This window comes from Eptatretus burgeri, chromosome 6, assembly GCF_056783735.1.
Source record: "Eptatretus burgeri isolate ZD-2024b chromosome 6, Ebu_testis_v1, whole genome shotgun sequence".
NCBI classification, from domain to species: domain Eukaryota; kingdom Metazoa; phylum Chordata; class Myxini; order Myxiniformes; family Myxinidae; genus Eptatretus; species Eptatretus burgeri.
The window spans coordinates 84498839-84525238 of NC_140966.1; the positions used below are offsets into that span (position 1 = coordinate 84498839).

Below are 26400 nucleotides of genomic sequence, written 5' to 3' on the forward strand. Positions count from 1 at the left end.
GGCTCTGCCAATGTATGAGAACAGCCTGTGTCACTCCTACTAACACCACAGCGAGGGACCATACACATATACACCATACAGTTCTCATGTCCAATCTCCTGATGGTCCTTTGTCCCTGCCTCAGTGTGCCCACGTTACGTTCAGTCTGAGGATAGCTGGTGGAACCGTCCGGTTACTCTGTCAAGTTAAGCACCCTGTGGTTCTTGCATAATTTATACTTCAGCTGCTTTCTTTTTTGCTTACTTTGTCCGCATCCCCATTGTTTATTAAATCTACTATTGCTAAAGTGAATTTCTGTGCATTTTGAGCGACAGGATCATTCTCCGGTATAATTAAAGTCCCCCTCCACACCATGCATGCACACTGAAGCTGTCGCGTGGCTAAACTAATTAATTATAACCACACTGCACCCAGACTCGTCACATTTCCAGGTTTCCAAGATGACTCTGCATCTGACAGTGTCACATCGCCCATGAGGGAGACTGAGTCCGTTACAACAAATATGTATCCCTTTTTTTGTCAAGTCGTGGCCGACTTCAGTCTTTCAGCCATCCCTATCCAATACTGCTTCCCGAAGCTCTGGTGGAGATAGTTTGGTTGTGGCCTTTATCTCAGAGGCTTGCATGCATGCCAAGTGAACAATGACTTACAGTAGACCTCCTCTTAATAAAATAACGTTCACTTCACAGGTGCAGATTAAAATGTGCCGATGATGTCATTGCTAAATTTCCCATGTTAGATTATGCTCAGGCCGTTGTCAATATATAGAATAATCTCCTGCTCCGAAATGATATTTCACCACCGTAAACTGACAATATGGCTTTGTGTGGTCACACAAAGAGAGGAAATATTGTAGTTACAGTTGGGAGCTCTTTGCATGTGCTTTGCAACTAAACTTTTTGTTATATTGTATTGCACAAGTAGATGAACATGAAAACTTTACGGCGCGTAAGTGGGAGCGTTATCATAGTTTTACATATTTTTCTTCTTCCCATTTTTGTGGGGTTTTTTATTCTGAAATATACACCTTCTGTAAAATACAGAAAATTGTTTATGTACAAAATGTTAAACCTCTTAAAGAACAATAAACTGGCAATGGTTTGCTGTCACTTTGTCGTTTCAGAGCCTCAATTTGCACACAAATTTTATAAAAAGAGTAAATATAATCACAATAATTAATTGCGAGTGAACGTTTGTGGTTTTATTTTTAATCATAATCCTATATTATAACTTGGTATTGGGAACTTACATGGAATTTCAATTAGTGTTTGATGGCTGAATGAGAGTGCGTTATTTACATCTGCTTCACTTCCCTACATCCTTTTGTTGAGAGCACCAGTTGTGGAAAGTGGGAGAGTCATTTCCTTGGGAGATCAAACACATCATGTGGATGGATTGATCAGATATCCTGTTGGGATTAGGGTTGCAAGGGGGGGAGGGGGGATATGTACCCGTTCTACCAAAATCATTGGATACATGATTTACTGACAATGCATAACAAGTCTTAGTGTGCAGCCATTTAATATCTTGAAGGCCATCCACTTGTCTAATGCAAAATCTGGACCCTTAAGCCTCGCTATTCCTGTACTGGAACAGCTTAAGTGCCACCTTCTCTGATTCAATCCCACTTCACACAAGGAAACCATCTTCACACAGACCCTAAAAGTGTCCTTGGAGGGACAATTTCCCATCTCATCCCCTTGAGTGCAGAATTTCACTGGAACAGTAATGTCATCACATTCCCAGTCCTCTGTCATCATGCTCCCAACCCCCTGTAATGGACGTGTCCATGTTTTCATCATGTACACATTCATTTTCAGGGGTCTCAGAAGGCAAAATTAATTGAGGATGCAGCAAATCTCCCATCTTAGGATTTTTTTTCGAGATTTAAGTGTTGCTGCCACTTTGGGGAAGAAGACAAAACACAAACTGAGTTGCTGAATTGTATAACGTGAAAGGGTGGTGTGTACCTTGTATGAAACAATGTTGAAATAAAACGTGCAAGGTGAAACGTGTGTATGAGCAAGTGATGGACCACAATAAGAAATCTTCAGAGCAACAACAAGAAGCCGGTACTACAAGGAAATTGACACCGACATTGGGAACGAGCCTGCGGTGGCTCAGAATGTGTACACACATTAAAGATGTTCAAATAGAGGTTTGAACATGTTTCATTGAACTCTAATGTGCAATCGCATTACCCACAGCCCCATGAGGAAGTAGAAATGGTCAGCTCTGCTCACAGCTCAGAACACATCACAATGTCCATTCCCCCTTGGAATGGAATGGGGGTGAATGAGACACGACTCCATCATCTGTCATCAGATAATTTTGATAGGATGGATTGGAATTCTCTGTCATTGCTCACATTACACATTCCTTATTTCTTTCATATTTTGTGTGCTGTCGTTGAGCCCATAATTAGTGTTTGAAAATATCCTCTGCCAGACCCTAATGCTAAGATAGTGTAAAGGCATTTACATTAAGAGTGGGTACATCAAGCAAAAAAGGTTTCACTTTTTTGGTATTGTCTTGTAACAACATAAGTGAGAATGCTAAATAAACATGAGCTGTCAAATAACTCATGGTATGACTTCCTCATGAACACAATGCAAAAGTAACTTCCACACTACAGCACCAGAACCTTTCGCTCGTTTTGTTTTCCATGAAATAAAGAGGGGAAAGGCAACACACTGACAATGGGGGTAGCGATGCAACAATGCAGGGGAGGACAGAAAATGAGTAACTCACCTGAGTGAGGCCACAAGAGGACACAAACCCAACTTGACGACACATGCTAAAGCACGCAACAGGATGCACAAAAATAGATGTCATCGAGAAATTAACTCCAACAATGAACAATAACTGTGAAACAACAATTCCAGAAGAGGAATCCTGAGCTTGAGAATATTGCCCCTCAGAGCACAGAAGGTGGAGTCTGGCTGTGATGGAACTCAGACTCGGAAGTTTGAATGATTGTACTGTTTTTTCTGCCATTCTGCTTTTTAGGCGATGTCCCTCTGTTGAATTGGCCATTAATGCAGCTTCCACCTTGGTACGCAGGTGTTGCGGATGCCGTGTCTGAGTCCAGCCCATTTGACAGTGCCTCTCCAGGTGCATGGTCTTTTGTAGATTCTCCATGAGTCGTGCAGAAATGTTGACAATGGAACAACCGCATAATGTCATGAATTAGATGAACAAATGCCCGTCGCATGTCGTGACTTGATGCTGTGTAGATCACGGGGTTAATGGCGGAGTTCATCACAGCGATTGCAAGAAAACCATCGGACTTGTACAAAATAGGACACTGAACACCACGACAAATAACATCCACAAGTAGAAGTCCAAAAAGTGGTGCCCAGCATATGATAAATGCCCCGACAACTATGGCAAGAGTGCGGAACAGAGCCAGTGCTTTTGCCTGCCGCCTGATCCTCCCAGGAGCTGAATGTTGAGGATCTTTTGCTGATATAGAAAGTCGTCGCCTTCTCCCTTGAACTAGTATGTAGATACGAGTATAGAGAGCAATGACCGTTAAGAGTAGGCCGGTGAATGCAATTAAACAGAAGAGCAGGTATCCACGTGCATATAAAGGTAGTATGGTTGAACAGCGATGTAGCAATTTTCGGCAATTCCAGCCAAAGCTGGGCAGAGCTCCTATCAACAGGGCAGCCACCCAACATCCTATGGCGACCATTGCTGCTCGCATTCGAGACCTGCAAGTTGTGGGATAAGGGCATTAGAGGAGATAAATTGATTTCAGTTTTCATATTGCTTCACGAACATGTACAATGTGCATTGTTAATCAATAATTGCAGAATGTTCCCAAATATCGCAATGCAAAATCTACGTAGAAGCTTTCCTTATACACATTTCCCCCCCCCCCCTCGTACCTTGGATTAAGCTTTCCTTCCCATCTGGGTGATTTTGTCATGGTGAGGTATCTTTCCACAGCAATAGCTAAAAGGCTGAAGATTGAGGCAGAGAGTGCGGTAAAAGTTGCCCCCTCGCGCAGCATCCATGCCAATGTGGAAAGATGTAATGTCCGAGGTCCTGAACAAGCAATGTTTGCTGCATAGGCTGCACCAGCCACAAGGTCAGCAAGAGCAAGGTTGCCAATGAAGAGGTATGCCGGAGCTCTGAGCCTCCGACTCCGGCAGAGAGCTGCCAGCACAAGCCCATTGGCGATCATGATGATGATGCATACGGTGAAGCAGAAGCCTTCAACAATCAGGTTATTGTGACGCTTACTCATTTTCCCAGTATGATTGTAATGCCTCTGAATCTCGCTCCATGGACTGGAGGTTAGATACTGTGGCGGTGTTGTTAATGATGATGTCAATCCTTCACGATTTTGACTCATGGTGAGATTAATAAAAGGGTGTATGGATGCTGCATTCAACTCTGCAAGAAAATACCGAACAGATCATGTTACGAGCTGTAATGTATTGTTAGTGCCAAGTTAGGTATTGTATTACATCCAATTCATGTACTATAAGTTTATATAAAAAAATATGTTTTAATTGGATAGAAAGCCCTCATGTTCCACATTCAGGAAACACAGGCGACACGCACAGCTCTGATTGTGCATCACTTTCCTTCTCCTCTTTCTGTATCATGCTGCACCAACCTTGAGATATACTGCACCGTCCTAACCCTTGGAGAAACATCCCATTTCCTGTATCTCTCCCTTGTACCGATGTCTCATGTACTGTAACTCTCAAAATAAATACTAGGAGAACAACCAAAAACCCCTTTTCTTGCTGTGCTGTTCCGATCGCTCACTTGACGACACCAGTTACGCTAACTGTTATGTCCTTCTCGGCTCCCCTCTTTTCGACTTTCTTTGTTATTTTTTCATTCTATCAACAGTTTCCAACTCTCCCCTTCGAATTTGCTCATGCAATATAAACATTTTCTACCTTTCATTCCTCTTCATTTAGATATCTCAATAGTGTGTATCGTGGTCACAATGAGCTAACACAAATCCTCCGCTTCCTTCTCTGATCCATTCTCATTCTTCCATCATGCTCTTTTCCCTTCACTCTTCCTCAAGAGTATATAACTCGATTCATAGCAATCAGTCACATAGGTACAGCGCAGACTTACTCGAAATATTCAATAACCCTGATCTTCATCCCATCTGTGATGTTTGTCCACATTGCTGATATCGGTGTTCTGAAATGGAAACTGAAATGTAAATGCAGATCTACTCCACACTCTCGATCCCCCCTGACGTGCTCCTCCTTTTTCAGGTCTTACCCCTCCCTACCTGTCTGTACTCTCACTTCTGTTCACTTAGCTATGTACCTCACCCCATGTACCTCACCCCATGCAGTCCATAGAACACCTTGCCCCATGAAGTCTTGAAAAAATGACATTGGAAGCGGCTTTTCAACTGTTCCTTTGAGGTTTCCACTAAACAAACAGAGCGAGGCACCATAATTATCTGAATGCTGAATCTCAGTTACTTTGTCTACAGAGAATGAGATGGCATGAATGTCAGTTACTCTGTCAACAGGGAATGAGATGGCATGAATGTCAGTTACTCTGTCTACAGGGAATGGGATGGCATGAATGTCAGTTACTCTGTCAACAGGGAATGAGATGGCATGAATGTCAGTTACTCTGTCAACAGGGAATGAGATGGCATGAATGTCAGTTACTCTGTCCACAGGGAATGAGATGGCATGAATGTCAGTTACTCTGTCTACAGGGAATGGGATGGCATGAATGTCAGTTACTCTGTCCACAGGGAATGAGATGGCATGAATGTCAGTTACTCTGTCTACAGGGAATGAGATGGCATGAATGTCAGTTACTCTGTCAACAGGGAATGAGATGGCATGAATGTCAGTTACTCTGTCCACAGGGAATGAGATGGCATGAATGTCAGTTACTCTGTCTACAGGGAATGGGATGGCATGAATGTCAGTTACTCTGTCTACAGGGAATGAGATGGCATGAATGTCAGTTACTCTGTCAACAGGGAATGAGATGGCATGAATGTCAGTTACTCTGTCTACAGGGAATGAGATGGCATGAATGTCAGTTACTCTGTCTACAGGGAATGAGATGGCATGAATGTCAGTTACTCTGTCCACAGGGAATGAGATGGCATGAATGTCAGTTACTCTGTCTACAGGGAATGAGATGGCATGAATGTCAGTTACTCTGTCAACAGGGAATGAGATGGCATGAATGTCAGTTACTCTGTCCACAGGGAATGAGATGGCATGAATGTCAGTTACTCTGTCTACAGGGAATGGGATGGCATGATTGTCAGTTACTCTGTCCACAGGGAATGAGATGGCATGAATGTCAGTTACTCTGTCCACAGGGAATGAGATGGCATGAATGTCAGTTACTCTGTCTACAGGGAATGGGATGGCATGAATGTCAGTTACTCTGTCTACAGGGAATGGGATGGCATGAATGTCAGTTACTCTGCCCGCAGGGAATGAGATGGCATGAATGTCAGTTACTCTGTCAACAGGGAATGAGATGGCATGAATGTCAGTTACTCTGCCCGCAGGGAATGAGATGGCATGAATGTCAGTTACTCTGTCCACAGGGAATGAGATGGCATGAATGTCAGTTACTCTGTCTACAGGGAATGGGATGGCATGAATGTCAGTTACTCTGTCCACAGGGAATGAGATGGCATGAATGTCAGTTACTCTGTCTACAGGGAATGGGATGGCATGAATGTCAGTTACTCTGTCCACAGGGAATGAGATGGCATGAATGTCAGTTACTCTGCCCGCAGGGAATGAGATGGCATGAATGTCAGTTACTCTGTCTACAGGGAATGAGATGGCATGAATGTCAGTTACTCTGTCCATAGGGAATGAGATGGCATGAATGTCAGTTACTCTGTCTACAGGGAATGAGATGGCATGAATGTCAGTTACTCTGCCCGCAGGGAATGAGATGGCATGAATCTCAGTTACTCTGTCCACAGGGAATGGGATGGCATGAATGTCAGTTACTCTGTCTACAGGGAATGAGATGGCATGAATGTCAGTTACTCTGTCAACAGGGAATGAGATGGCATGAATGTCAGTTACTCTGTCTACAGGGAATGAGATGGCATGAATGTCAGTTACTCTGTCAACAGGGAATGAGATGGCATGAATGTCAGTTACTCTGTCCACAGGGAATGAGATGGCATGAATGTCAGTTACTCTGTCTACAGGGAATGGGATGGCATGATTGTCAGTTACTCTGTCCACAGGGAATGAGATGGCATGAATGTCAGTTACTCTGTCCACAGGGAATGAGATGGCATGAATGTCAGTTACTCTGTCTACAGGGAATGGGATGGCATGAATGTCAGTTACTCTGTCCACAGGGAATGAGATGGCATGAATGTCAGTTACTCTGTCTACAGGGAATGGGATGGCATGAATGTCAGTTACTCTGTCCACAGGGAATGAGATGGCATGAATGTCAGTTACTCTGTCTACAGGGAATGGGATGGCATGAATGTCAGTTACTCTGTCCACAGGGAATGAGATGGCATGAATGTCAGTTACTCTGTCTACAGGGAATGGGATGGCATGAATGTCAGTTACTCTGTCCACAGGGAATGAGATGGCATGAATGTCAGTTACTCTGTCTACAGGGAATGGGATGGCATGAATGTCAGTTACTCTGTCCACAGGGAATGAGATGGCATGAATGTCAGTTACTCTGTCTACAGGGAATGAGATGGCATGAATGTCAGTTACTCTGTCTACAGGGAATGAGATGGCATGAATGTCAGTTACTCTGTCAACAGGGAATGAGATGGCATGAATGTCAGTTACTCTGTCCACAGGGAATGAGATGGCATGAATGTCAGTTACTCTGTCTACAGGGAATGGGATGGCATGAATGTCAGTTACTCTGTCTACAGGGAATGAGATGGCATGAATGTCAGTTACTCTGTCAACAGGGAATGAGATGGCATGAATGTCAGTTACTCTGTCTACAGGGAATGAGATGGCATGAATGTCAGTTACTCTGTCTACAGGGAATGAGATGGCATGAATGTCAGTTACTCTGTCCACAGGGAATGAGATGGCATGAATGTCAGTTACTCTGTCTACAGGGAATGAGATGGCATGAATGTCAGTTACTCTGTCAACAGGGAATGAGATGGCATGAATGTCAGTTACTCTGTCCACAGGGAATGAGATGGCATGAATGTCAGTTACTCTGTCTACAGGGAATGGGATGGCATGATTGTCAGTTACTCTGTCCACAGGGAATGAGATGGCATGAATGTCAGTTACTCTGTCTACAGGGAATGGGATGGCATGAATGTCAGTTACTCTGTCTACAGGGAATGGGATGGCATGAATGTCAGTTACTCTGCCCGCAGGGAATGAGATGGCATGAATGTCAGTTACTCTGTCAACAGGGAATGAGATGGCATGAATGTCAGTTACTCTGCCCGCAGGGAATGAGATGGCATGAATGTCAGTTACTCTGTCCACAGGGAATGAGATGGCATGAATGTCAGTTACTCTGTCTACAGGGAATGGGATGGCATGAATGTCAGTTACTCTGTCCACAGGGAATGAGATGGCATGAATGTCAGTTACTCTGTCTACAGGGAATGGGATGGCATGAATGTCAGTTACTCTGTCCACAGGGAATGAGATGGCATGAATGTCAGTTACTCTGCCCGCAGGGAATGAGATGGCATGAATGTCAGTTACTCTGTCTACAGGGAATGAGATGGCATGAATGTCAGTTACTCTGTCCATAGGGAATGAGATGGCATGAATGTCAGTTACTCTGTCTACAGGGAATGAGATGGCATGAATGTCAGTTACTCTGCCCGCAGGGAATGAGATGGCATGAATCTCAGTTACTCTGTCCACAGGGAATGGGATGGCATGAATGTCAGTTACTCTGTCTACAGGGAATGAGATGGCATGAATGTCAGTTACTCTGTCAACAGGGAATGAGATGGCATGAATGCCAGTTACTCTGCCCGCAGGGAATGAGATGGCATGAATGTCAGTTACTCTGTCTGCAGGGAATGAGATGGCATGAATGTCAGTTACTCTGTCTACAGGGAATGGGATGGCATGAATGTCAGTTACTCTGTCTACAGGGAATGGGATGGCATGAATGTCAGTTACTCTGTCTACAGGGAATGAGATGGCATGAATGTCAGTTACTCTGTCTACAGGGAATGGGATGGCATGAATGTCAGTTACTCTGCCCGCATGGAATGAGATGGCATGAATGTCAGTTACTCTCTCTACAGTGAATGGGATGGCATGAATGTCAGTTACTCTGTCTACATGGAATGAGATGGCATGAATGTCAGTTACTCTGTCCATAGGGAATGAGATGGCATGAATGTCAGTTACTCTGCCCGCAGGGAATGAGATGGCATGAATGTCAGTTACTCTGTCCACAGGGAATGAGATGGCATGAATCTCAGTTACTCTGTCCACAGGGAATGAGATGGCATGAATCTCAGTTACTCTGTCCTCGGGGCATGAGATGCCGTGAATGCTGAATCTCACAATTACTCCGTCTTCACGGCATAAGATGGCGTGAACGCTGAATCCCAGTTACTCTGTCTGCAGGCCATGAGATGGCGTGAACGCTGAATCCCAGTTACTCTGTCTGCGGGGCATGAGATGCCGTGAATGCTGAATCCCTGTTACTCTGTCTGCAGGGCATGAGATGCCGTGAATGCTGAATCTCACAATTACTCCGTCTGCAGGGCATGAGATGGCGTGAATGCTGAAGCCCAGTTACTCTGTCTGCAGGGCATGAGATGGTGTGAATGCTGAATCCCCCACACCTGTTTTCCTCAATTCTCTCCTCTCATCCTTCTCCCTCAATTCTCCCCTCTCACTCTTTTCTCTCCAATCTCCCACCTCATTCCCCCTTCTCAAAGTTGCCCCCCCCCCGCACTTATATCCATAAAACTGTCGTCTTCCCCTGCCCTCTTTCTTCCAAGTCATTCCTCAACATCCTCCAATATTCTACTTCCCTCTGTCTCCTCTCTTATTACTCCCCACTGTGACTCATCCCATCACCACTGAGCCTTTTGTCCTCCTCCTCAGTCTCACCATAATCCTAATAGCTCAGCCCTCTCTCATAGCTCTTCTGCAATCTCCTAAACACTGTCAACAACTCTCCACACACCCCCTCCCCTCCCCCTCCTCCCCTCTCTCTTCCTTAACAATGTTGACCTCAAACATCCGGGGCCTTCGCTCAAACCTGACAGATCCCTCCATACAGGTTGCCACTGACAAACCAGACATAATCTGCTTAATAGAAACTTTCCTCCTTCAAGACGTCTCTGACTCCTTAGTTACTACCTGGTTACTCCGTCCTCCGGTATGAGAGACCTGAGCCTCGTCGTGGCAGTGGAGTTTCTCTTTTCATCAAAAACTCTATTCCTCACTTTCCATGCACTGCCCTCACCCCTCCACATCCACCTGCTTCAAATTCCCTGCTTTCCTTCCTGAAAGTCCCTGTAGTGTCCATCTTGTTTACCCAGTGTCCCCCACCCTATCCCTCTCCTTCTACAGATCTCCTCATGTCTCTGTTCCCCACTGTTTTGTGCTTCTTGTCTCTTGCTTCCTTTGTTATACGTTCTGTGTGTTAGCTCTTATACGAGTCTCGGCAATGGATACAAAAAATAAAAATAAAATAGAAACTTTTGCTTGGGGTATTAATTTGAAGTTCTCCTCCAAGGAACTTCAACACAGGAGGAAGCCAACACAGGCCCAGCAAGCCTGTGCAATGGTTTTGAACCTATGGTTATTTATCCATTCTTTACACTTTTAAAAAGCTGAATGTCAAACAAGGAAGCAGCGCGTACCATTTTCATGGAAGCAGCACGTACCATTTTCATGGAAGCAGCACGTACCATTTTCATAAATCTTTGGTATTGCTCGACCAGGGTTCAAACCAATGACTTCCCAGGCTCAGAGCAGACAGACCAACCATTACTCCACCAAGTATTTCTATTTTGTCCAATAACATCAGGGCTTGCACTGCAATCTCATCAATCTGTCCCTCCAGATCCCTTTCTCATACCCAGACATCACCTGTCCAACAGAATCCTTTCTTTTACAGGATATCCCACATCTTCCTCCGCGGTTATTCCTTCCACAGCTTTGACATTTGCATCTGACAGATTGGTCTGGCCTGGAGTTCACCACCTATTCCACGACTCCATCTTCATCTCTGGGCACAGTACCTGGGAATATTTTTCAACAGTCGACGATAATTATTTATTAATCAATTCATACCTTCACATATTTACATAGCTTGCCTAACATCCTGTCTCTGGCATGTGGTGAAGCAGTTGCCTGAAAGCAGCTTTCCTCTTTCTACTGGAGAAGTTAAGTCCAATGAGATCCTGCTGACTCTCCACAAAGCTCACAATTACTGCATTTTCAATCCACCAATATTCCAGAGTTCAATATCCGGCCCATCTTAGGTCCACACTCACAAGTATTTCACCAGACACAAAATCGTGGTCGTGGTGGATCAAGTTTATTTCTGGTTTTCTACATCTCAATCTGTTCTTTCACTCTTGAGGGATGGGCTCGTGATTGTGGCACCGCTCATGTCAAGGCTGAGTGCCTTATCTCTTCCTGGGTCTCACGATGAGTTAAAACTTTTCTCGGGCAGATCTTATCTCCAAGTTGCCTCTGCAAAGACAGCTGCCATCTGTGAATTATCTGCAGGGCCAAGGCCTTCCTTTACTCTCCTCGGCTTTATCCGTGCACAAGGCCTTCATTTGAAGCATCTTGATATATGGCTCTCACTCTGGACTGGTGCAGCTGCTTCCTATCTTCCCACTCTTGAGGCCATGTGATCTCAGATTCTGTATGGCAATGGCATTTAGTGACAAGAGGCTGATTCCCAGGGTCTGTTTCAATGGAGGCAGGTTCATGGCAGGCAGATTGGTGCAGTCTTTTACCAGCACAATTCGAGTCGATCTCCTCCTGTCCTCTCATCTCTTTGCCCAACCCTTCCTCCAACAGGTTGCACACTTTCAAATCAGAAACCCTTACCTTGTTACCCTTCCTAAGTGAAAACCTTCACATATGGAACCGTCTTCCAGAATCTGATGTCTCACACATGGTCTCCTCTCTGACACCTCACCCTCTCTCCCTTTTATACCTATTTATAACTTCATGTTCTTGTCCTCCTGTTTCCCATCTGTCCCATTTTGTGTCTCTTGATCCTTTTCCCTCACCCTCTTGTTCCACCCTTAAATGAATTTTGAGACGTGGATAAAAATCATTACTTCACATTTCTTGATATCAGACATTCCTCACTGTGGATATCACAAGTGCACTCATGAAGATATAACAAAATCTGCAATGTTACTTCGAAATGTTCAACTTTTGTTTGGAAGATTATATAAATTTTGCTATTTTTCTTCGAAACAAAGTTTGGGGGAGATGGGGAGTGGGAGCTGGCAGGATAGCTTGGAGGTAATGTACAGCCTTTGAGCCGTCCGTCATCTGGATGAGATTCACAAACCAACTGTAAACTCTCACCCTGGTGCTTCATGAGCAGAGCGTTGCATCAATGTGTGCACCGTTTCTCAGATGGGAAGTTAAGATGGGTTTTCGTCTGTTAGCTTTTGCTGGTGGGTGTTAATGATCCCACGGTGTCTTTTTGAAGAGTTGGCCATCACGTGTTTGCGTCCTCGCCAAATCCCGAATTCCTGCCCTAACTTACAAAGGACGCTACTTGCGTCAGGAGCACATCCGCACTATCCCAAATAGTGAAGCTTGTTGTTGGCTTAGTGGTTATGATGGCTGGTTTGGGATCTTATAGTCTTGATTTCAAACCCCATTGATCAGAAAATTAACAACCAGGTGGGGTTGACTCAGCCTGTCATCCTTCTGAGGTTGGTGAAATGAGTATCACTGTACCGGTATAGGGGCACAACATCAGTGGTATAGTTGTGTCCCAACAAAATGATAGCTACTTTAATTCAGTAGGATAATAAGAAGGCAGAGTACTATCTAATTTTTATAGCTGAACTTTTGTTTAGAAAATGGCTGTTATATTGTGTTTGTTGTTAACACATTTCTGTTATAAATGGTAAACATACCTGGAGAAAATAATTTTCTGGAAACGACGACTTCGGGTGAATCGCCTTGAGTCGTGCATGATAATTCATACACACGTTAAATCGGACAACTCTACCCTCTCCTTCACCCGATATAAAGCCTTAACTCAAAGCTTCTGCACGAACAGATCACTGGAACCATATGTAGCTTTACGGTCATGCACTTCATCAAGATGTGCAAAAGTGACACAATACTGTACGTCTGCACTCTTTTTACCTCCCAGCAGACACACGACGTCAGTATGAAAGATTCACGACGTCGGGGATCGGCCGCTTGGTTGTACAACCGGATGACGACGCGGTACAGCCGCAGCGCGATTGTCTAAAACTGTTTTTTTCTGCCTCGTGTGTTGCCATGGTGACCGATTTTCCACCTCGTGACGTGTGTGCTTGTGTCTGCCTTTCACCGGAGGAGAGATCTGATTGGCTAATTCCTATTTCCCGCATCACGAGCCGCCATTTAAAAATGTTTGGTTAAATTTGTGAACTTTCAGCTGTTTCTGAGTGTGGCAGAGACAATCCGTTTTAATCTGAAGAAGACTTTAGATTTTTTTTTTTTAGTTAAAATTATCTTCCGCCGTGATCATTCTTGGTAAGTATAATATTATAAATCGATTTTGTGTCTTAGCTTTTGTTTTTGGACGTTTTTAAGATCACAGAATCCATGATGTGTTCCTGTTACTGGTGTGCTGGAACCTATATCGTTACATTCAATGGAAACTCTCCCGGGCCCGGGCCCGAGCCCTTCGGGGAGCTCGATCGTGGTTCGAGCGTTGGACTCGGGAACGGCATCTGACGATCGAATCCTCTCACACCCGATTTCATCGTTCGTTTATCACGTTTAGCTGTCGCTGATATGGCCCTGATCGTGTGGAGGTGTGGGCAGGAACAAGCCCTCATCTATCTATAATTCCAGGTGTGTGTGTGTGTGTGTGTGTGTGTGTGTGTGTGTGTGTGTGTGTGTGTGTGTGTGTGTGTGTGTGTGTGTGTGTGTGTGTGTGTGTGTGTGACCACTGTTTCTCGACAACCACTGGTCCGATCTCATTGAAACTTGCCAGGTATATTGCTGGGGACCTGAGGATGTGCCTTTTCAAGGTTTAATATTAATCGGACAAGTGGTTCCCAAGTTATGGCCATTTATTTACCAACCAATGACAGGACACTGTGCTATGACGTCATGATTGACGTCACAATTATTATTTTTATTTTTTTTGCACGTACGGGCACGCGAGAGCGAAGGAACGACCTGTGTGGTTGTTGTTTCTGGCAAGTGGTTTGAAAGTAATTTTTTTCCACGTACGGCCACGCACATACGGGCACGTACATACGGGCAAATACATATGGGCATGCATGTACGAGCATGCACTAGTCTATCTATAATTCCAGCAATGAGTGTGTCTGTATGTCTGTGTGTTTGTGACCGCTGTTTCTCGATGACCACTGGTCCAATCTAATTGAAACTTGCCAGGTATATTGCTGGAGACCTGAGTACGTGCCTTTTCAAGGTTTGATATTAATCGGACAAGTGGTTCCCAAGTTATGGCCATTTATTTACCAACCAATGACAGGACACGTTGCTGCATAGGCGTGGCCGATGGGGAAGAGATCCTCAGCCGCGTTCCCCATTACGGGTTACAACATACAGACTTCCGGATAGTGATGACTTACTGTATTCTCATAATTTCTAGATTTCTTGTGCGCATTTATAGATAAACACAATGCCCCAATCCAGTCGTCATTTACGAGAGTGAAGGAACGGCCTGTGTGTTTGTTTGAAAGTTGTTATTTTTATTTTTTGCACATACGGGCACGCACGTATGGGCACGTACTAGTGTAATAATAACGAGTAACAGCAACACGCTGTGCCAGCCGTCCACGTCCTTGATTATTAAGAATTTGCAGCATAGTTAATTGTAATGTTGTAAGTTGGAAACCCAGCCTAAGTTTACATTGTGAAAATATTTACATGGACTTTTATGAATAATGAAGTTATTTTATTTTATTGTGAAATTAAGATTGAAAACACCCAACAAATTAATTTTTTTGTGCTTTGGAATTATTTATGTGAGATGCATTCAAAATTGTGTTTTCATACTTAATGATGTTAGATTTATATTTTTTCTTTGTATGAATACACACACATTGATATATATTTGGTCTCATTGATTTGCCTGATTGTAATTCAGTTTTATATAATTTTATGCACTGTTCATATAATGTCAAGTATCATCTGTTTAAGTCTTTTTGCACCTCATTCTATTGATGCCTGCTGTGGGACATAAGTAAAAATATTTCTAAATTGTATATATCATGGAGAAATTCTCTCAGAAAGGTGTTTGACTTCCCAAGTAGGAAGTAAAAGTTTTTATGATCCTTTTGAATTTATATGATCAGTACCCATATTGTACTCTTTTACCAGTCATTGCTGAATTTCTACCTATTGAATGTCAACTATTATGTCGTATAGCAAAATTTATATGTGGTTCTTTGTCTTCTCATAATTCATGCCTGAGGTTGCTTAATTATGAATCTTGTAACAATGGGTAGTATGCCATCAGTAGCCAAAAATTTTAATTACATTTTATATAAATGCAAGTTATCTGTCAATACCTTTTATGCTCCTAATGCCCATAATGTATGCAAGCATAGAATTATCATCAGTTTTACTAACTCTCTCTCTATTGAGTGCAGCCGATGGCTGCTGGTGGCATCATTGGTTGGGACGTGGCTATGCCGCTGATGACATACCAGTACACTGGTACTCTTTTTGCCCTTACCAGTACACTGGTACTCATTTTGCCGACCTCAGAAGGATGACAAGCTAAGTCAACCTCCTGGTTTATTTTAATTCAGCAGCCAACAGGGCTTGAACTCAGGACCCTAGGATCCCAAGCCACCACCCGAACCACTAAGCCAACACCAGGCTTAAGTTTTACTAACACTGCATGATGATGATGATGTTGTTGTACTTAAAGGTGCCTTTGTGCAGTCAATTATATTTGAGAGAGAAGCTCCACAGTTCCTCTATGGAGCAGAACTTTCTGAATTTGAATTGTTAACTGTGCTTTGCACAAACTGAATTTGTCAAAAAGGTATTTACGACTTTTACCCATGTGGTCTTTCTTTATATTCCCCATTTTTAGTATATGTTTCTCAATTGCAATGGTATCTACTTTTATTCATTGTACGTTTGTATTTGAGTGTGCTTTTTTTGGTACGGATAAAGATATTATTATTGTTAATACTGCTTGTATATTTTTCCACAATCATGCTCTGCGTGATACGTGATAATAAATAATTATGAATTACAGTTGTTTTCATGTTGTGGTCATTATGTGTTACTGTGCAACATATAATGATGTTGCAATACAACTTCAATGTTTTGATAATGGCACCGGTGGAACAGCGATGCTCCGCAGGCCCCAGACCTACGGGTCGAGGGCTCCATCAAGCTGGAAGCTGAAGGGAGTCATGCACTGCAATGTTCGTTTCTTTGGCGTGCAAACAAAAGGGTAAAAACAAAAACTCCATTTTATGAACGTTGTGATAAAGTTGAAAAATAACGTCATGCTTCAATGTTGTGACAACGTTGAAATCTGACGTCATGAGTGTTGCAAATACAACTTCCCACTGACCCAATTCTGACGTCAGGTACAACCAGAACACGACGCTGCAACAACGTCAGATTTCAACGTTGTGACAACGTTGAAATCTGACGTCATGGGTGTTGCAAAAACAACTTCACACTGACCCAATTCTGACGTCAGGATATAACCGGCAAACGACGTTGCAACAACGTTGGGTGCCTGCTGGGCTGCGACATGTGGCAGTTCTACAACAGCTCAGCCTGGTTGTTGTTGCTGCTGTTGTTGTGGTTCTTGTTGAGGGTCGATTTTTGAAATGCGCACCCATTGGTCGGACAGCTGCCGAACCCCACCCACATTTGTCGCTTGATGCCACCCAGACAAAATAATATGGCCACCATCTTGGTTTTCTGGTGGGCCAAAGACATCAGGCGTGTAGGCCTCTGCTGATAATTATCCACTTCCCAGGTTTGTTGCGTCAGATTTCCATTGGCTTTGTTTGGGTCGAGTGTTTCTCACGATGAGGGACCCTGAAAAATCTAATCATGCGTCAAATAAAAGTTATTAGTAAGGCTTAATCAAGCTCATCAGCACACATACTACTCCCCCCCCCAAAGCCGTCCCTGTGGTAATTTTGTTAAACATCATCCAATTTCAATCAGCTCTGCTGGCAACGTGCGTCTTTTCTTACCTCCTCTTTGGTTACCTGAATGTGATTTAAAACGGATGTACTTAGCATTATTTTTGTCCAATAAATAATTTTTGAGGATATTTCCACATATTTTGGCTAATTTTAGACACGAGAAACACCCACTCCCTCTGGGAGCATGATACTCCTTTCCTTGACCGCTCCCACTCCCATCCCCATGGGAGGACCGTAGTGGGTCAGGCAGAATTATTGTCACAAGTTGTTACCACAATGCAGTCATTCTTGTTATTTAATGAGAGACTAGTTGTCCCTTTTGTCTTTTTTGTGGACTAGTACATGATTCGAGGCTCGTGTAAGAACTATAGCAGAATGGAAGGCCACAAAATGGAAAGGGAAAGGGAAAGGGATCAAGGGAACACCAACGGCAGTGTCGAAATGATAGTGAGATCAAGGGAAGGGGAAGAAGGACGCATGGGGGTGATCAAGCTGAAACGCTGGAAGCAGAGGAAAGGGAAAGTGGAGACAAAACAGAAATTGAACAAACCAAACGACAACTAAGAAATGAAGATAGGTGAGGGAGAGGGGGAAATCACAATAACCTGTAAAAAGGGAATGCTTGAGAATAGAGCCATTTGGGGAGAAGAGATAATGAGTAGTAATGTGGAATGACCTCGGGTAGTGGAGAACAGCTATCTTGAAGTTCTGGAGGGAAGAATTGGATTGAACAGATGGGAAGTTGGTTCCACAGGTGAGAGAATAGAAGAACAAATGAGTGGGCAGAACCAAAAATGGTGCAAAGAGTGCAAGACAAAAAAAGGAGGCTGGAAAATAGAGGCCACCAACCGATCATAGCTGCAACGGTGCAAGGGGAACCTACACCGAAGACTGACATGAGGAGGCACCATCAGGTCTTTGAAGGAGACAGGTTTGAGAGATCAGCCTTGAAGTTGGCCAGATGTTGTTTTATGGTTTTCCTGAGAGTGGACATACACTCGTTATGGTAGTGGTGGAATGATCTGAGGTTTCCTTCGGTCGAATTTGCCTTCCAGGAAAAGAAGGCAAGTTGTTTGAAGGCAGCTGCCTCACCACAGGATTATGTTCACCAACGGTGAGATGATAGGTATAATAACTGCAAAACAGATGTTATAAACCTCTACAGAAGGGAAAATGAGCTTGGGTGGAATTATTCCCAGGCAGTGTCAATAGCAGGAGAGGTGGAAATGAAGGACCAGTTTTGAGATGAGAGGGCAGCTTGCAGTCACTGCCAGTCAGCTTGGATGAAATGCCAGACTATATGGCATGAGGTAGCTCTTTGACAACAGCCAGAGAGATATTGGCTCTCACAAGCACATGATAAGGTTACCTTATTGGAGCAGAAGAGGAACAGGAGACATCTGTGAAAAATATTCATCATCACCAAGGCCAGAAGGGAGGATGTGCCATTGTGAGAAATATGTGTCGGAAGGTTCAATGTTTGTTTTGGTGAGGCCCATGGAATCACAGAAGTCCTTTGCTGCATGTCATGGCGTGTTGAAGAAGCACAAACACCCAGCCAATTGGCATGGTGTTAGTTGAAATCACCGCATATTTGAAAGAGAGAGTTGGGATGTGTGGTTGGTTCTAAGATGGTCCAAATTGGCAGAGAGGGAGATGTAAGTAGTCATCCCTGTTAAGACGATGGTACACCACACAGACAAACAGGGGTTGGTTGCTGAGGGTAAAGCACTGCCAAAGGTACTCCTGGGGGGTAGTAGGAGGAAGGGTAGTTCACGAACAGTGGGAAATGGAGTTCTTGACATAAACTGCAATGCCACCACTGAAATGGGGTTCAGGCCTGTCAACCTGCAGTAGACAGTACCGAGAGACTTGGGAGAGACTCCGAGGAATCGAGGACATACTGTGAGAGGAAGGATTCTGTTTGGCAGATAATGTCAGGTTTACCAGTGGTAGCTTGGATTGAGACATCTGTCAAATTGGAGTGAAGACCTCAGATGTTGGAGGTCCATTGAGAGAGATGGGGGAGGAGATGCAATTGGCTGGGAGGGCTAAACGCGGGATGGCTGGGGAAGCGTGGAGGGGGCAGGGGTAGGATTTGGAATGGGACGTGGGGTGAGCATGGAGGGGACATAATACTGTGGAAGAATAAAGGGGGTGGGATTCTGTGGTGGCAGAGAGGGTAAGGGATGCTGAGGAAGCAGAAAGGGAGCGGAATACTGGGGAAGCAGAAATTGGGCGGGGCACCGGGAAAGCAGGAAGCTGAAACACTGGAGAAGCTGGAGAAGCTGAAAAGGGGTAGAACACTGGGAAAGCAGGAAGGGGGCAGGACCCCAAGGAATCCGAAAGGGGGTGGGATGATGGGGAAGTGAAGCTGGGGAAGCAGAAAGGGGGCATGACTCTCGGGAAGCGAAAAGGGGCGGGACACTGCGGAAGTGGAAAGGGGTGGGACACTGGGGAAAGGAAAGGGGGTAGGATGCTAGGGAAGACGAGAGTGGCTGGGATGCAGGGGAATAAGGGAGGGGCAGGATGCAGGAGAAGAAGAAAGGGACCAGGACACATGAGGAGAAGAGTGTGGCTGGGAAGAAGGGGGAGAAAGGAAGAGCCAGGGCACAGAGGGAAAAGAGAAGGGCTGGGACGTAGGGGGAAAAGAGAGGGGCCAGCTGTTGGGAAAGCAAAACCAGGGCAGGGGAAGCAAGGAGGATGTGAGCATGAAGGAAGCAAGGAGAGGGTGGTAAGTAAAGGAAGCAAAGAGGTCACATGGGGTGAAGGTTTTAAAGAGGGGGTATGGTGTGAAGGAAGCAAGGAGGGGTAGAGCATAGAGTAGGCAAAGAGGGGGATGGCCATGGGGTAGTTGGACATGTAATCAGGGGATACTGAGCAGGGTTGGGGGTGGGGAGCCTGGAGCGGGTATAGAAACACCCAGGTGTGAAGGTGACATGTGGGGTGGAACTGATGTGAGGGAGTGACCAGAAAATATCACTTTGTAATCGTCAGATTGAAACTTCACCAAACCAGTCCATCCAGGTTCACTTATCCCCAAAATTTCAGTTTTTGGCCTCTCCATCTTTCTTTATGACATCAAACTTTCCCTGATTCATTGACCTTATATTCCATGTCCCAATTTTGTGAACATTTGAGAACCTCAGAATTCAACTTTTAGTTCTGGTGGCCTCAGCAACTGGATTTCTGCGCAGGTTTGATGCAGTCCCATCATGATGTCCAGGCCAGGCCAGTCCGACTCATCAAAACACTTCCCTCTTCCCCCAATGGCCATTTGGGCGCTTTCAAACCTGGAGGCTCATCATCCGGCACCACAGCTTTATCTCTTGGATTTCTGATCGTGACTGTTTTCTTGGCATACATGGAAGTGGTTTGTCATTGCCTTCCTCATGGCAGGGTCGACATGAGACAGATGATCTTGACCATTGTTCTCCATAAAATAATTATCTGCCTAACATCAAGGCCATGCTGCCATTACTGGCAATAATGCAGTGCCAGCTGCTTGCACAGCCATCCACCACCTGCTCCTATGACTTCACGTAACCATGATTGAGAAGCTAAAATGGGGGGGGGAGGGGGGAGTAAATCTTTCCCAAGGGTGGCCCATGGGTTAACTAATGCAAAGGCCACCTCCTTTAAGGAGGATTCCTGCCTTACCCATTAAACCCTTCGCCTTTGGTTTCAAAACCTGAACCGCAAGGTCGCGGTGGATTTGGATTCGGAATCCTTCTCCACAAGGCCAATGAGCCCCATCTGCCTGAATCACTGGTTTTAAGGCACCAGTGATTCGCCTCTCACTTCTCCACCCATGAGTGAAAACAATGCCACAATGAGAAGGCTGGTGCGAGGCTAGACCGTCAGAGGCTTTTTGAAATACTGAACCATTGAAGTACTTTACACACCCTGCAAATTTATCCTCAATGTTACTCCATGGCACAACAGTCATTGCTCAGTTTTATTTCTGGACCTGTTATCTGTTGCCTCATTTCCTCAATTACAGTTTGCTTTGATTTGGTTTTGATGCTGTAGCATCTTGTCATGTAGAAAGATACAAAATGCAAGTGGAGAGGAAATGTCAATAAGTGAGAAAAGGAAATTTACCCAGATGGGGGAGAATATTTTCCTGCTTCCTCTATCCTCATTTACTTGGTTCTGATTTAAAGTGACATTTTCTGTCAATGACCATCATTTTTATTTCCTGTTGCATTGGAAACTGGATGAGCTTGGGTCAATGTCCTTTCAGATGACTCAGGAGGTTCATGACCTTTCACATTGTGACCTTAGACATAAGTCGGAAGTACTTGCTGACCCGGATGGTGACCAATCAGATATGGTACTTTCCTTTCCTCTTTTTATCATAATGGGTATGGAGGGATCTGCAATTTGTTTGACCTCTTCCCAGTCTGGTTTGCTTCACATTACCAGGAGCATTAGCTCAAGCTAGCATAACGTTTGTCGGTTGATGTGCTCAAGCCTATCTCTGACATCAAGGTAGCAGTTCCATGGATACGATTATAATTTTTAATATTCATGCAATGTTGAGGCTCGTGGAGGAGCCAGTGTATAATCCTCGTTCCAAAGAATGGATCAGGATGGAACAGCTAAAAAGAGGGGGGGGAAACACACCAACAGCTGGGATGGAGGACAAAATATAGGTAGACTTGGAGAAATAAGGGTTATTTTTGGTCATCTGGCAATTAGCCTGTCATGCCAGGAATGAATGTATGCTTTAATAATAGGATAAATACAATATGTCAGCTAACTCATTACCAGAGGGTATCTAACAGTGGTAATCCTCAAATAACCTGGTGACGGAGGTTTGTAACAGTGGCCTGCGTTTCTTGGCCTGTGTTTCTTGTGGTCGGAATACTTGGAATGACGATGCAACGTTCTACCAGTCCAGACTTGTTTTACCCCCCCGGTGCAGGAACTGGCTGAACCACATCACTCCTTCAGTTTGCAACTGACTTAGGGCTTTTCCTCTCTTTGAAACCTCCGCAAGATCATGTTCAGCTCTCGTTCGACCAACAGGCCCTCCATAGTCAGCAGCTCTGAGATCAGATATACAAGCATCTGCCCGTCTTCATCGTTGCAGCAGATCCATCAACTGTTTTCTTTTTTTTTGTATGGTTGTGATTCACAAAGCCTTGTGCAATGGTCATCAATAATGTACAACACAGCCCTTACAAAAATGGGCAATTTAACATCTGTTTCTGTTTGTCTTGTTACTCCTCTTTGCTTCCTTCTTGTGCATGATGTAAATTATCAATATGGTCTCTCTTTCTCTCTCCCTCTTTCTCCTCCATATCTCTCAGATATGTTTATCTGCTTTTCACCCTTGCGCTTACTTGCCTTATTGTTCACTGACTCAAACCAGCGGCTTATCTATACAAATTGGCTGATATTTGCACAGAATTTTTAACAAGTGAGTCTGATGAGCGTGCATGCATCCAGCCATAGATCAGTCTCTCATTGATATTTAGGAGTACAGTACGCGGTTAACAAAATTATCCTTCTCTTTGTTCTTGGTTTCACGTTCCTGTATGGTAATTCTACACGGGTTGTCAATTCATTGTGATGTAGTATTGACTTGGTTAAAGTTAATTTGCTTGTTTCTTTTTTGTGTCTCGCTTCCTTCCGTGTGATTAATCATTCGGTATCATGATAAGTATTGCGGACTAAATGTGCTCCTTTTGAAACACAAGTGGGTAGCCGGATGCTGTCGGTGACTTTTGAAGAGTTTCTTTGAAAGTTTATCTTTGATAAGTTAAGTTGTTGGTACGAATATGGTTTCCCCCAAGAGGTTTACGCTTCGGCTGTGGTTGGTCAAGCTCTGGCCATTATAACAGCCACCTGGCGTTGCGGTATGTCCAGGTGGGTGCCATTTTGTTGTGCAATGCTTTTGGCAGGTTTTCACTTTTTGTTGAGTAAGGTTAGCAAGAACTATCCAAGAGTGGATGTAGGTGTGAGCTTTTGTAAACTCGTGTATCCATCCAAAAATATTTACATGTACGTATAAACAAAATGAGCTTGTCGATAAAGGGGAAAGAATTACTGAATAGATATTTGGAACAAGGGATCAATAGAAATCGTTATACGTGTTTGTAGACAGGTATGTACTTATGAATTTGTTTAACTTATTACGACATAAATGTTAAGAGTACCAGTCTTTGTGAAGACTATTGTTTGTCTGAGTCAATGGGCAAGTTAAACAATTGACTTTATCAACTGAGTTTGGAGAATACTACTCAACTGCCATGGTAAGTGCTGACTTTTCGAAGCCTTCATCGGAGCAAAAAAAAAAGTTCGGAGGAAGGGAAAACGCTTGAAACTTGAAACGTCAGCAACACCTTTCTTCCCATGGTGGTCGATGTACTCTTATTGACTTTCAGTTGATGAAATATATTGCTACGAGGAACACGGCGTACATATTCTTGTAAACGACGATATACTGCACTGACAGCCACATCTACATGGACTTGTGCAGAAACACCTGCTATTGTTAGTAAATGTGTACAGTGTTCAAGTTTTGTCGAACAATGTAAAGTTAATAGCTCTTAGAAAAAAAATGTTTACTATCTCCGCTACCGAAGGTATGTTATGTTTTCACCCTTGTCTGTCTGTCTGTCTGTCTGTTTGTCTGATTGTGTGCAGGATATCTCAAAAGGTTATTGACGGATTATGACGAAACTTGGTGGATTAGTTGGATGTGTGGCAAGGAAGAATCAATTCGATTTTGGTGAAGATACAAATCCAGATTTGAGTCCGAGAATTTAAAAAAAAATTTTTTAAAGTGATTCTTTGCCATTGAGAGATGGAGCCAAAAACTATGTACAGCATGATATCTCTAAAAGTTGTGGACGAGTTATGACAAAACTCGGTGGATGACTTGGTTAGGAGACAAGAACAAGCCGATTCGATTTTGGCTCAGGTCTGGACGCAGATCCGACCTATCCATGGGATCCAACACGTAAACTGTTCAGCCAGGTGGAGGTATGCGCTCCACCGAGAGCCGTTCTAGTTTGTTTATTTATTTATTTATTTTACACATCAACATAAGGAAACAGTTTAACATAAATTTATCAGAAAAAAAAAATCGAAATCGCAAGCCAGCTCACCTGTCCACGGATGCTTAATCCCAGCAGGGCCAGCAAACTGTGATAAGAGCTCTTGTCATCCTGCTATAGGCACGGGGGAAGAAGTTTGAGACAGTTGAGGGAGAGACAAGACTGAATCAGGTGAGAACTGTGGCCTGGGATGGTATACGAGAGGATGCGTCGGGGAAAAAAGTTGACACAGCAAGGTAGAGATATACACGAGTAGAGGGGGAAGGAACAGGTGAGTGCGATTAGATGATGGTAAGCTTCCTTCTCCTCCCTCTTCGTGCTCCCCTCCCCCCTTCCTTCGTCCCACCTTTGTCCTTCAGCATCCACCTTTTTCTCCTGCATCCACCCTCCCCCCTCTCATGTAAGTACGTCAAACCCTCGAACTAAGTGTGTTTTCCGCACCACACCCAACTCCATCACAACAGCTAACAAGGGGTGTTGCTATCATCTGAACCCATATTTTTTTTTTCCACTGGGCTCCTGCAGTTGAAATATGCTAATAGCTCCACGTGTCAACTTTTCACCCATCAATGAGATCATAAGGATTTATATTCTTTGCATTATGGGATTCAACAAAGATGCACTCCATGGAAGCTCCTTTAACGAGGATATGGACATGCGATGTCTGCAACGCAGCAGGACACAGACGATGGTAGAGGACTGGGATCTAACCATCCATTGGGACCATACTCTGTGCAGAGCATTGTTTGCATTGCACAATATTTATTCTGTTCGCGAAGCTCAGGAATGATAGTGCCATGGCCTTGAATTGTTGTGTGTTACTCTTGTGTTCACGAATACTCTTTGTGGAATAGAGATAAAAAGGTAAACAATTGCGAGGTGAATAGAGCCCAGTGTTCGGCCAACTCGCCTCCTCCTGTGTCAATGTTTCCTTGTATTAACTTGCGTTATGCATATAGACCGTGGGAGGGGATGCAAAGCTGCCCGTCGTGTCTCCTGTCATTCAGTTGCGGATGTCAAAGAACCCACCCACGGTACCTTTCAAAACGAGAGGTCATCGGATACTGGTACTCCAAACCAAATCAAAAATTCCTATCCTAAACTATGGTGACACTGCACCCTGGACATCATGACTACCTGAGTCATGATGTCACCAGAAGAGACGATTTTGCAATGATCCTTGGTGAAAAATTCATTCAAAATGTCGATAAATCTCTCTCTCTCTTTCTCTTTCTCTTTCTCTTTCTCTTTCTCTTTCTCTTTCTCTTTCTCTTTCTCTTTCTCTTTCTCTTTCTCTTTCTCTTTCTCTTTCTCTTTCTCTCTCTCTTTCTCTTTCTCTTTCTCTTTCTCTTTCTCTTTCTCTTTCTCTTTCTCTTTCTCTTTCTCTTTCTCTTTCTCTTTGGTATGTGATACATGATGGTGTATGAGGAGTATGTATCAGCACAAAAAATAAGCAGGCAAGTTGTTTCCATTTATTGGGAAATACCCTGGTAGTTCAGCTAGCTGAAGGCAAGGTGTTTTAAAAAGGGCGAAAGTGCATTTAACAAATTGGCCATACTCGGTGCGTCCGCCCTGAGTCTGGGAGGTCAGTGGTTTCAACAAGGGCCGAGCGATACCAAAAACTTAAAAAATGGTACGTGTTACTTCCTTGCTTGATGCTCAGCATTTTAAAAGGATAGAACATGGACAAACAACCATTGCACAGGCTTGAGGGGCCAAATTGCCTCCTCCTGCATTGAAGTTCCTTGTAAGGAACCCTATATTACACTACTGGATACAATCAGGATGAACTTTGGCTGCTTACTTGTCCAAATGAACACCTTGTGTTTGTAAAATTTCTTTCTCATATGATATGAGAGTGTTTATCCACTTCAATGCAGTTGAACCCCTTGGCAAAGCCATTGCAGAACTTTATTTTCCTTTCGGGCAATCCTGCATAATTTACATGTCACATTGCATTGAAGGAGACATGACGAAAGACTT

The 26400-nt window shown here is 43.9% G+C and overlaps 1 protein-coding gene across 2 annotated transcripts; it reads right to left on the reverse strand.

Moving 5' to 3' along the window:
• Positions 1-585: 585 nt before the first annotated feature.
• Positions 586-24790, reverse strand: LOC147025224 (sphingosine 1-phosphate receptor 1-like). Of its 2 annotated transcripts, XM_085885978.1 has the most exons (4): positions 24469-24790; positions 5110-5178; positions 3894-4404; positions 586-3716 (listed from the first exon to the last, which is right to left on the reverse strand). In XM_085885978.1, exons 3-4 carry the CDS (start codon positions 4361-4363, stop codon positions 2918-2920), a joined length of 1269 nt encoding a protein of 422 aa, XP_085742104.1. In that variant the 5' UTR covers positions 4364-4404; positions 5110-5178; positions 24469-24790; the 3' UTR covers positions 586-2917. The 2 variants fall into 2 exon arrangements, with proteins under 2 accessions (XP_085742104.1, XP_085742102.1); XM_085885976.1 differs by lacking the exon at positions 5110-5178 and having other exon boundaries at positions 24469-24783.
• Positions 24791-26400: the final 1610 nt, after the last annotated feature.